Source organism: Haliotis cracherodii, unplaced genomic scaffold (assembly GCF_022045235.1).
Source record: "Haliotis cracherodii isolate W230 unplaced genomic scaffold, xgHalCrac1.p SCAF_3, whole genome shotgun sequence".
Classification (NCBI taxonomy): Eukaryota; Metazoa; Mollusca; class Gastropoda; order Lepetellida; family Haliotidae; genus Haliotis; species Haliotis cracherodii.
In genome coordinates this window covers 59,273,715-59,286,642 of record NW_027266286.1, presented here as the reverse complement: position 1 = coordinate 59,286,642, position 12,928 = coordinate 59,273,715, and the positions used below count along the sequence as shown (strand labels likewise).

The following is a 12,928-nucleotide window of genomic DNA, read 5'->3' as shown; positions in this document are numbered from 1 at the left end:
GGGTGAGACTGCTGCTGCTAGGTAGTTAACATCCATACTGACTTGTTATCTACTTAATAGCCTGCATTATTGTTACACACATTAGCAATGTGTGTCTATTCATGACTTCAGTTCATGTGCCGTTTTCCATCACTTTGGGTTGAAGCTGCAATTGTGGGGTGACTTTGAATTGAATATTGTGCCAATTAAATGACATTTAGTGCAAACAGGTTCACAATGTGTATTCATATGACTTTTATTGATGTATTAGCTTCAAGCAGATTTGCAGCAAGTTTCTATTCTGTCCCATGTGACTTGTGTGTACCTGTCTGGCCCTATACTGACCTGTGTGTACCTGCCTGGTCCTATACTGACCTTTGTGTACCTGTTTGGCCCTATACTGACCTGTGTCTACCTGCCTGGCCCTATACTGACCTCTGTGTACCTGTCTGGCCCTAAACTGACCTGTGTGTACCTGTCTGGCCCTATACTGACCTGTGTCTACCTGTCTGGCCCTATACTGACCTGTGTGTACCTGTCTGGTCCTATACTGACCTCTGTGTACCTGTCTGATCATATACTGACCTGTGTGTACCTGCCTGGTCCTATACTGATGTGTGTGTACCTGTCTGGCCCTATACTGACCTGTGTCTACCTGCCTGGTCCTACACTGACCTGTGTGTACCTGCCTGGTCCTATACTGACCTGTGTGTACCTGTCTGGCCCTATACTGACCTGTGTGTACCTGTCTGGCCCTGTACTGACCTCTGTGTACCTGTCTGGTCCTATACTGACCTCTGTGTACCTGTCTGGCCCTATACTGACCTGTGTCTACCTGCCTGGTCCTATACTGACCTCTGTGTACCTGTCTGGTCCTATACTGACCTGTGTCTACCTGCCTGGTCCTATACTGACCTCTGTGTACCTGTCTGGCCCTATACTGACCTGTGTCTACCTGCCTGGTCCTATACTGACCTGTGTGTTCCTGTCTGGTCCTATACTGACCTGTGTCTACCTGTCTGGCCCTATACTGACCTGTGTGTACCTGCCTGGCCCTATACTGACCTGTGTGTACCTGTCTGGCCCTATACTGATCTGTGTCTACCTGTCTGGTCCTATACTGATGTGTGTGTACCTGTCTGGCCCTATACTGACCTGTGTCTACCTGCCTGGTCCTACACTGACCTGTGTGTACCTGTCTGGCCCTATACTGACCTGTGTCTACCTGTCTGGTCCTATACTGACCTGTGTGTACCTGTCTGGCCCTATACTGACCTGTGTGTACCTGTCTGGTCCTATACTGACCTGTGTGTACCTGTCTGATCATATACTGATCTGTGTCTACCTGTCTGGCCCTATACTGACCTGTGTGTACCTGCCTGACCCTATACTGACCTGTGTCTACCTGTCTGGCCCTATACTGACCTGTGTGTACCTGTCTGGCCCTATACTGACCTGTGTGTACCTGCCTGACCCTATACTGACCTGTGTCTACCTGTCTGGTCCTATACTGACCTGTGTGTACCTGTCTGGCCCAAAACTTACCTCTGTGTACCTGTCTGGCCCTATACTGACCTCTGTGTACCTGCAATACCCAACTGTCCAGCGTGTGAGTCCCAGTACTGACTGTTGTGTTTTCTGTTGCAGCTTCATGATGGTGCTCATCTGCCTCATCTTCAGTGTCTTATCTACCATAGAGCAGTACACAGCCTTCGCCAACGAAACACTCTTCTGGATGGTATGTTCACATTAAAACAAAACTTGGTGCATATTATTTTGATCTATTACCTGATACAAGCCACCGTGTTGTCAACATGAGTGTGTCTTAGAATGTTGATCAATTGTCTGATATGATTGTCCCATGACAACACCAAGGATACAAAAAAGTAGACGATAAGAATATTCACAGATAACCCAATATGATTGTACCATAGCGCTATCAATGATACCAAGGAAGTAGATCATAAGAATATTGATCAATTGTCTGATATGATTGTCCCATGACAGCACCAAGGATACAAGAAAGTAGACAATAAGAATATTCACAGATAACCTAATATGATTGTCCCATAGCGCTATCAATGATACCAAGGAAGTAGATTTAAGAATATTGATCAATTGTCTGATATGATTGTCCCATGACAGCACCAAGGATACAATAAATTAGACAATAAGAATATTCATTGATAACCTAATATGATTGTCCCATAGCGCTATCAATGATACCAAGGAAGTAGATCATAAGAATATTGATCAATTGTCTGATATGATTGTCCCATGACAGCACCAAGGATACAAGAAAGTAGACAATAAGAATATTCACAGATAACCTAATATGATTGTCCCATAGCGCTATCAATGATACCAAGGAAGTAGATCATAAGAATATTGATCAATTGTCTGATATGATTGTCCCATGACAGCACCAAGGATGCAAAAAAAGTAGACAATAAGAATATTCATCAATAACCCAATATGATTGTCCCATAGCGCTATCAATGATACCAAGGAAGTAGATCATAAGAATATTGATCAATTGTCTGATATGATTGTCCCATGACAGCACCAAGGATACAATAAATTAGACAATAAGAATATTCATCAATAACCCAATATGATTGTCCCATAGCGCTATCAAGGATACCAATGAAGTAGATTATAAGAATATTGATCAATTGTCTGATATGATTGTCCGAAACAGCACCAAGGATACAAAAAATTAGACCATAAGAATATTCATTGATAACCTAATATGATTGTTCCATAGCGCCATCAATGATACCAAGGAGGTAGATTATAAGAATATTGATCAATTGTCTGATATGATTGTCCCATAGCTCAATACCAAGAAAGTAGATCATAAGAATATTTATCATTTCTCTGATATGATTGTCCCATAGCTCAATACCAAGAAAGTAGATCATAAGAATATACACCAATAACCTGATATGATTGTCGCATAGCGCTATCAAGGATACCAAGAAAGTAGTCCATAAGAAAGTTATCGATCACAATATTGATCCCTGCCAGGTACACCGAATTGAAGAATTCATAGAATTATAAGATTGCAAGTAAAAAGTGAACCAAAATGAATCATGTGAACCATTCAGATGATGAACCACGTGTCCACCTCATTATCATAACTTCATCCATTTCGTCACAAATCTCACATGTATTTGGTACAGCACTCACAGGAGATATCAATATAATTAATTATTCTTTCATGACTGTACAAATATAACCGTTTCCTTTATGCCAAACAGACACATTATGTCAATACCGGTTTGCCCAATGTAACTAACTACACAGTGTCCCACGAATCAACTCATGAGTTCATGTGTACCCAGCTATTGTGCCAAAGATGGCAAGTAAAGACAGCTTCCATTTCCCCCAGAAAGCTTCATTTCCTGGCGACCAAATTAGGGCCAATCGATGTTGTAATTGTCTGTTTAGACTCTCTCTGATTTGGATGTATAAACAGACATTTTATGTAAGTTTTTATGTTAGAGTTGACCTTTAGTGCTAGACTTGATGGTAGTAAAGCAGTTGAGTGAACTGTTTGGCCTCAGTTCTTGCATCGTTACACGACAACTTCGTCCGGACACGATCATTGTCTTCTCAACATGCAGATAAACTGTTGTCTCATTTACCCAGATGGGTAGTTGGATGACTGTGCTGAGCTGTTGGGAACAAACTGCTTCTTCTTTTAGAGTAGATGTTTTTACTATAACTTCAAAAAAATTCTGTTCCGGACATAATTTGCAATATATTTGGTTACCGTATATCGCTGTGTATAAGGGGAGTTTTTCATACCTAAAATGAGGGGGTTAAGAAGGGGGGTCGTCTTATACACGGAGTCGAAGATCTCACATTTTTTTCCACTGGCGATGTCAACCGGCATCCGATAGCCAGCCCAACATTTGACTATAAAACTTCGCATTTCGTCCTAAATAACTGTTCCAATAACTATTTCCATACATAAACATGATTTGTATCTCTTTTCCTTGAATAAAGTTCATAATAAATTTACCTATTTTCATATATGAGAGCACGGATGGCCCAGTTGTCTAAGGTGCCGCGATTCACTGTGCAGAGTTCGCTGTGCAGAGTTGCGTCCCTTCGGCATGCCAGAAACCTATGATTGTGGGTTTGAATCCCAGTTTGCCCTGATTATGTTTCTAGGTTTGTCAGCACCATACCTGTGCTAGTGGGTTTCACCTAAGTGGTAAACGTCTCAGACCTGCATCACTTCAGGCTTTCCTCCCACATTAAGCTGACACACTGTGATATAACTGGATAAAAGCAGCGTTAAACCCAACTCACTCACTCACTCATATGGAGAATCACTTTAATCAATAAGCCTCTTTGGTTTGGGTCTTGATGATTCTTTTCCACAATTAACAGAATCGAGTAATTTCTCTGACTTACACCGTGTGTGGTTGATATGTATTTTCTCTATAATGTTTCCTGTTAGAATTTAGAGTTGCGTCGTATGTATTTGTTAAAATGCACGTTTAGAATGGCCAGTGAATTCCTGGCTCAGAATAAACTGCAACAAAAATAGTGTGACATCATCATATCAGTTAAAATAGGGAAAAGTGATTTAAGCATTATTTTGTCATTATGGGGCACTCCAATGCATTTAAAAACTTTTCCTTAGGCAATTGAGAGGTTTTTTTACCTTTTTAAGGACCCTGATGACTTACAGAGAATCTCCCAAGCACAAAACCATACAACCACCCATCCCTAATTTCACCAAAAAAAATAACCCCACCCCACACACACTGCTGGAGCTTTGGAATTTTGTCTTGGTACATTCTCCTTGAAGACGTTCTTGACCCACGTCTGTAGAATGTATGTGTCTGTGAAGTGACATGGATGCCACAACCAGGCTGCCCAACCTGCAGGGTAACTGCTGCAATCATGGTCTTTGTTTGTCTGAGTGGACCTGGTCAGCTGAAGAAACAATTTATCTGGGCAACCGTGTATTACTGTAGGTTGGGAAACAAATGAAGGTGTCACGCTGGACCACAGATCTATCTGTAATCTGGCGTCTTGCACACCCAAGTGTCAGCCTCACTTGACTGTAGGTGGCTGCATCAGACCAGACAGAGGCCCATGCAGGGTAAGGACTTGTGTAATGGAGAAATCATGAGAACAATGATTCCAGAAGTTTCTTGTTTAACGTAGCACTCAGCAATATTCCAGCTATATTATGGTAATCGGGTTTGGACCAGAACATCCAGTGATTCACATCATGAGCATCGATCCACACAATTGGGATACAATGAAAGGCATCAACTAAATCAGTGAGCCTGACCACCTGATCCCAGTAGTTGCCTTTTACGACAAGCATAGGCGCCTTTTACGACAAGCATAGGCGCCTTTTACGACAAGCATAGGCGCCTTTTACTACAAGCATAGGCACCTTTTACGACAAGCAGCCACCTTTTACTACAAGCATAGGCGCCTTTTACGACAAGCAGTCGCCTTTTACGACAAGCATAGGCGCCTTTTACGACAAGCATAGGCGCATTTTACGGCAAGCATAGGCACCTTTTATGGCAAGCATAGGAGCCTTTTACGGCAAGCATAGGCACCTTTTACGGCAAGCATAGGTGCCTTTTACGACAAGCATAGGCGCCTTTTACGACAAGCATAGGCGCCTTTTACAACAAGCATAGGCGCCTGATTCCAGATGTAGAATCAATAACCCCAGAGGGGCAAGTTGGTTCTACTTCTGGAATCAACAGATTCATGATTTTTTACTTTAACAATGTTGTTGATATCTAATTTCTCTAGAATTTTGCATAATGAGCAATAGTTGCATCACTTTTACTTCTTATAATGTCGGTTCTGAATGGCCATTGAATTCTTGGGTCAGAATTAGCTGCAACAAAAGCAGGTCATCATAATGGTTAAGTCTAGGATACTCTAGGCTATAGTGTTGCCCAGTCGTGATATTGCTGGAATATTGCTAAAAGCGGTGTAAAACCATACTCACTCACTCACTATAGTGTTGCCAAAGAAAATAGACCTTGGTCAAAGTTTTACCTGGAAAAATTGTTCTTGCTCAAAGTCCTTCCAGCAAATGTAGTGGTAGGCCAAATTTACAAGGCAAAGTAGTCCCACTTTTGCCAACAGTTTTACCAGAAAGGCCAAAGTTTTACCAGAGTATGTGCAGTCGCAGGAAAAAATCTACGTGGTGAAATTATTCTACCCCCAAATAATGACAGCAAAGGTCAAAGTTTCAAAGGGTATTATTATCCCTGACCAAACTTTCCAATAGGGGAAGTGTGTTTTGGAAAGTTTGAATGATTTTACTTGTCGTTAAGAGTTTTTCTTTGATCAATTTCAGGAAATTGTCCTGGTTGTGTTCTTTGGGTTGGAGTATGCAATCCGGTTGTGGTCCGCCGGATGCCGGAGCAAGTACATGGGAGCTCGGGGACGATTACGATTTGCACGAAAACCCATTTCAGTTATAGGTGAGTACCTGCGTTGGGAAAAACAGTGCCCTTTGCAGGTCTTCCAAGCAGCACAACGAACTTTGGAAACTCCGAGACCAGCCACTCCAGTATCTGAGAGTCTATTTGATAGAGAATAGCTGTGATTGGCCTTGTTTAGATTCTATACTCTGTAGCCCCATTGGAATGATATATGATGAAAGTGAACATTGCAGTCGTCAGGAACCTATTACCAGAGTGCCTGTGTGGAATTGAGGAGATCGACACTGAAGCCCCTGCACTTGCTGGCTGTGGTGTTGGTGTATGGCAAACCGCTACTGAAGAGGGAATCTCTAGGGAAGGGGATCATTTAGCACAACAGCTTTAGCTGGTCTTGATGAAGAAAGCATACTGCCACCCACTTTAAATGCATGTGGAAATTAGCCTTGATGCATGATTCAGAGAGCATCGACCACCATGTTTCATATCAATGTCCATGTTCTCTCTTCACAAGATCGGTCCGACTCCTGATTAATTGCGCCCAATCACAATCTTAAACATTTACCTTGGCGATTGCAATACGTGAACCTTGGAGAGTGGGGACTAATGATCATTACATTGCTAAACTTTCATGCCACTAGGAAGTATTTGTGTGTATATTAGTTTTGTTGACACATAGCTAATTGATATTTGATTTTCAAACTGATTTGCTGTAGATTCCTCCTTGAAGGGTGTAGGTTCTTTTGATGGTGGAAGTGCCTTGTTTACTCTCAGCATCTCTCACCACAAAGTAATTGAATTCCATGCGTGGATGTGACGCGCGATTAGATTTCACTTGACGTAGAAAGCTGAGAAAGTGGCGAAATCAATGGCTATTTGCTGGTACTTGAGTAAACATACCGTTGGTGATATAACAGTCAAATCTCTCGCCTGTTTGAGTCATCTCTGCGTCTTCATAGACGGAGCCAGTGATGCCAGACAGTTTTTTGTAAGAGTTCATGTCAGCATACTATTTCCTTGACAACTTATTATTGGATGATTTAGTTTTAAAAGAAGCATCCACTGGCACTATTTATCCATCCTGGTTATCGATATAAATTGCTAAGGGTCAGGTATATAAGTAGGCTAGACTTCGTAATGGATTACAACTTGACGTCTGCTCAATATGCCAAGAAACAAGCAAAATTTCAAAGTAATAAATGCTGTTGGGGTTGATTTCAAGTTATTGTAAAATGATTAAAAAATGTATTTTTCATCAACACAGCACTTTTCTAATAATCGAAGTTTAAGATCCACTAATGAAGTATAACCAAGGCTGATCTGTGGAAATATATAGATCAGTCTGAGAGACTGAAAAGGATGAGAAGGAAATTAGTTTCATTTTGAGCACCTGATCATATTTAGTTGTTTTTTTAATATTTTGAGAAAATAAAAATAAACATTAATAAATCTTCAATAAATGACACCACTGAGAAGCTAATGTCTGACAGCCATGTTCAGACATCTAAGTGAACTTATTCAATCAATCAAACACTGAGAGAGAGAAACTGTAGTTAAATAGTAGAAAAGGGATTCTCTTATGTATTTGTGTGTGTGTCGGGGGGGTACTAATGAAAGGATCTCAAGGAGATAAAAGGAATCTTTTTGGCGTTTTCAAACATCAGCTTTCTATTGTTTCACTAGGAGATCCAGAACATTTACTTTTAACATAGAAATAGCAGCTGACCGATTCAGTGGGGATTTGCCAGTTGTGAGTGTCAGGTGAGAGGGGCCCCCGTCCCGGTAATGTGATTGTAGCACAATACTGAGAGTGTTTATCGGCATATGGAAGTAGGGTGTAATCATGACGAGGAGTGCTATGGATCGGAGGTGATGATGGGGCAAGACGGAGCCCTGAAACCTTGTGTAGGTATGACGTGTGTATATTAAAGAAGTTGTTATGCATAGTACTCCTTGTCATGAACACAATAGTACATCATTAGGACACGGTTTTGTAGGTTAAGTTTTCCTTCACAAGACTTGATCCGACGGGGAAAGCCCTAGTGGGTAGTATATTTGTCAAGTCAGACGCTGTCATTTCAAGGCGAGATAAGCACCATGCTGACTCTGACGGTGACTAAATGGACAATGATATATTTTGGCTTAGAAAGACTGGTGCATGCCGAACTTTAATTATCATGGCCATGCAGTGCTACAGCTTCCGAGGAAGTTTGATCCGAAGACCTAAATGCAGACTTGGATTGGAATGAGACTGTCTGCTTCCACCATTAGCCAGAGACAAGCCCTACCACATTGAAGCCAAACTTACTTGTAAAGAAGTGCGGTTTATCCTAAGAAAATAGTGGGCTCAATGTCAGGTGCAGCGTGAGAGACATCCGTGGCACTACGTCATGTTCAGGGCAGAGTCAAGGTGTCACTCCACAACACGGAGGATACATGGCTACCATGCTTCGTATGCTTCTGGGGCAGACAGTGTCATGTACCGGGAAAGGTAGTGCCATGTACTGGGGCAGACAATGTCATGTACTGGGGCAGACAATGTCATGTAGTGGGGAAGGCAGTGTCATGTACCGGGAAAGGTAGTGTCATGTACTGGGGCAGACAATGTCATGTACTGGGGCAGACAATGTCATGTAGTGGGGAAGGCAGTGTCATGTACTGGGGAAGGCAGTGTCTTGTACTGGGGCAGACAGTGTCATGTACCGGGGAAGGCAGTGTCATTTACTGGGAAAGGTAGTGTCATGTACTGGGGCAGACAGTGTCTTGTACTGGGGAAGGTAGTGTCATGTACTGGGGCAGACTGTGTCTTGTTCTAGGGCAGACAGTGTCATGTACTGGGGCAGACAGTGTCATGTACTGGGGAAGGTAGTGTAATGTACTGGAGCAGACAGTGTCATATACTGAGGAAGGCAGTGTCTTGTTCTCGGGCAGACAGTGTCATGTACTTGGGCAGACAGTGTCATGTACTAGGGAAGGTAGTGTCATGTACTGGGGCAGACAGTGTCATGTACTGGGGCAGATAGTGTCATGTACTGGGGCAGGCAGTGTCATGTACTGGGGCAGACAGTGTCATGTAGTGAGGCAGACAGTGTCTTGTACTGGGGCAGACAGTGTCATGTACTGGGGTAGGTAGTGTCATGTACTGGGGCAGACAATGTCAAGTACTGGGGAAGGTAGTGTCATGTACTGGGGCAGACAGTGTCATGTACTGGGGCAGACAGTGTCATGTACTGGGGCAGACAGTGTCATGTACTGGGGAAGGCAGTGTCATGTACTGGGGAAGGCAGTGTCATGTACCGGGGAAGGTACTGTAATGTACTGGAGCAGACAGTGTTATGTACTGGGGAAGGTAGTGTAATGTACTGGGGCAGACAATGTCATGTACTGGGGAAGGTAGTGTCATGTACTGGGGCAGACAGTGTCATGTACTGGGGCAGACAGTGTCTTGTTCTGGGGCAGACAGTGTCATGTACTGGGGCAGACAGTGTCATGTACTGGGGAAGGCAGTGTCATGTACTGGGGCAGGCAGTGTCATGTACTCGGGCAGACAGTGTCATGTACTGGGGCAGGCAGTGTCATGTACTCGGGCAGGCAGTGTCATGTACTCGGGCAGACAGTGTCATGTACTGGGGCAGGCAGTGTCATGTACTCGGGCAGACAGTGTCATGTAATGGGGCAGACAGTGTCATGTAGTGAGGTAGACAGTGTCATGTACTGGAGCAGACAGTGTCATGTAATGGGGCAGACAGTGTCATGTAATGGGGCAGACAGTGCCATGTAGTGAGGCAGACAGTGTCATGTACTGGGGCAGTGTCATGTACTGCAGCAGACAGTGTCATGTACTGGGGCAGACAGTGTCATGTACTGGGGCAGACAGTGTCATGTACTGGGGCAGGCAGTGTCATGTACTGGGGCAGACAGTGTCATGTAGTGAGGCAGACAGTGTCATGTACTGGGGCAGACAGTGTCATGTACTGGGGCAGACAGTGTCTTGTACTGGGGCAGACAGTGTCATGTAGTGAGGCAGGCAGTGTCTTGTACTCGGGCAGACAGTGTCGTACTGGGGCAGACAGTGTCATGTAGTGAGGCAGGCAGTGTCTTGTACTGGGGCAGACAGTGTCATGTAGTGAGGCAGACAGTGTCTTGTACTGGGGCAGTGTCATGTACTGGGGCAGACAGTGTCATGTAGTGAGGCAGACAGTGTCTTGTACTGGGGCAGTGTCATGTACTGGGGCAGTGTCATATTCTGAGTAGTGATTGTGTCCAATGGCTTGTTTCATTGTATCGTAAGATGTAGTTTCATACATTAGATTTCAGCAAAGCATCAATTTATGCCGAGCATTTTTTTTTTTTACATTTGACATTAATCTTTTGCAGTAAAAATCTGTCTCAAATTTGATTCTGACATCATACTATCAACCACATGCTATTATGGTTCAGATTTGTTAATTAACAGGACACCAAGATATAAAGTTAATATTGATTACTGTTGCATCAAACAACATCATAAACAGTTTAATGGGAGATTTATGATATACCTGTTCAATCAAGACACAAATGATTGTTTGTTTGGTTTTCTTTTTTCAGATTTCCTTGTAGTTATCGCATCTATAGTGGTTCTCTCAGTAGGCTCAAATGGCCAGGTGTTCGCTACCTCTGCAATCAGGTGAGAAATAACCACAAGACACACCTGTATGTTAACTAACAATCACAAGATGTACCCATTGCTTTAGAAACAGCTGTATCCTTGTGGACATGGCGTAGTGTCATGAGAGAGGTTCAATGCTTCGCAATACTTTGTGTCTGATACAAAACAATACAGGTATAGAAAGTATCAACTGTATTAAGTATCAACAAAGTGGATTGTTATGACTCGTACTCCCACCCATCCACCCACTCATCCACTCATCCTGTCACCAAACCACCCACTCACTCTATCACTCACTCACTCACCCACTCCCTCCCCTCTCATTCACCAACCGACTCACTCACTCACACACTCACCCTCTCTCCCACCAACCCACTCACCCACTCACTCACTCACTCCCCTCTCTCACCCACTCTCACCTCACTCGCTCACTTACTCACCCAATCACTCACTCACCCAATCTCTCACTCGCCAACCCATTCCCTCACCTGCCTCCTAACCCACCCACTCACTCACTCACATTCTCTCACACACACACAAACTCACTCACTCACACATTCACCAAACCCAACACAACACAACACAACCACCCACTCCAATCCTCTCCGCTCCACTCCGATCCGCTCCCCAACAAACGCCCCCAACCCCCAACCCCATCACCCACTCCACTCCACTCCACTCCACTCCACTCCACAGCCCAACAAACGCCCCCAATCCCCAACCCCACCACTCCACTCCACTCCACTCCACTCCACAGCAAAAGCCCCCAACCCCCAACCCCACCACCCATTCACTCCACCCCACTCCTCTCCGCTCCACTCCACTCCACTCCACTCCACTCCACTCCACTCCACTTCACTCCACAGCCCAACAAACGCCCCCAATCCCCAACCCCACCACCCACTCACTCCACTCCACTCCACTCCGCTCCACTCCGCTCCGCTCCACTCCACTCCACTTCACTCCACAGCCCAACAAACGCCCCTAATCCCCAACCCCACCACCCACTCCACTCCACTCCACTCCCCAGCAAAAGCCCCCAACCCCCAACCCCACCACCCACTCACTCCACTCCACTCCACTCCACTCCACTCCACTCCACAGCCTAACAAACGCCCCCAATCCCACCACCCACTCCATCCACTCCACTCCGCTCCACTCCACTCCACTCCCCAGCAAAAGCCCCCAACCCCCAACCCCACCACCCACCACCCACTCACTCCACTCCACTCCACTCCACTCCACTCCACTCCCCAGCAAAAGCCCCCAACCCCAAACCCCACCACTCACTCCACTCCACTCCACTCCACTCCACTCCACTCCGCTCCACTCCACTCCACTCCACTCCACTCCACTCCACTCCACAACCCCAACCCCTCCACCCCCCATTGGCCACCATGGCACCAGTGTTGGACATACCACTGTCTACAGACTCGAGTGAATGAGGACCTGTTCTAGGTGTTCTGTATACCTAATTTAGTTTTTATTACACGTGTAGTCTAGACATTTTTCCATCATGTTTTAATGAGAACAGGCTTTCTACTTTGTTCCTTCCTACAATTGCCTTACACTGGGGCAGCAGGTTCATCTCAGTAAATGATTTACCTATTTAACTCTTTGTATGACGACCTTGTGTAATGTATTGAAACTTGCTGTGTTGTTTACAGAGGAGTGAGATTCCTGCAGATTCTGCGTATGTTGCACGTGGACCGACAGGGAGGCACCTGGCGTCTTCTAGGTTCAGTAGTGTACATACATAGACAGGTACGTCATACATACACAGGTACGTCATTCACACAAGTGTTAGCTAGCTGCCTGCCTGAGAGCCAAATGCCAGTGGCTTATAAATACGGCTAGT

At 44.5% G+C, this 12,928-nt stretch overlaps 1 protein-coding gene across 3 annotated transcripts in view; it reads left to right on the top strand.

The window, feature by feature from the left end:
- LOC139473834 (potassium voltage-gated channel subfamily KQT member 1-like) overlaps positions 1–12,928 on the top strand; it is a 147,322-nt gene that overhangs the window by 113,601 nt on the left and 20,793 nt on the right. For all 3 annotated transcript variants that reach the window (XM_071256599.1, XM_071256601.1, XM_071256600.1), the window contains exons 3-6: positions 1,627–1,717; positions 6,338–6,464; positions 11,010–11,088; positions 12,738–12,834. In XM_071256599.1, the coding sequence (XP_071112700.1) occupies positions 1,627–1,717; positions 6,338–6,464; positions 11,010–11,088; positions 12,738–12,834 (394 nt within the window). The remainder of the gene's footprint in view (positions 1–1,626; positions 1,718–6,337; positions 6,465–11,009; positions 11,089–12,737; positions 12,835–12,928) is intronic.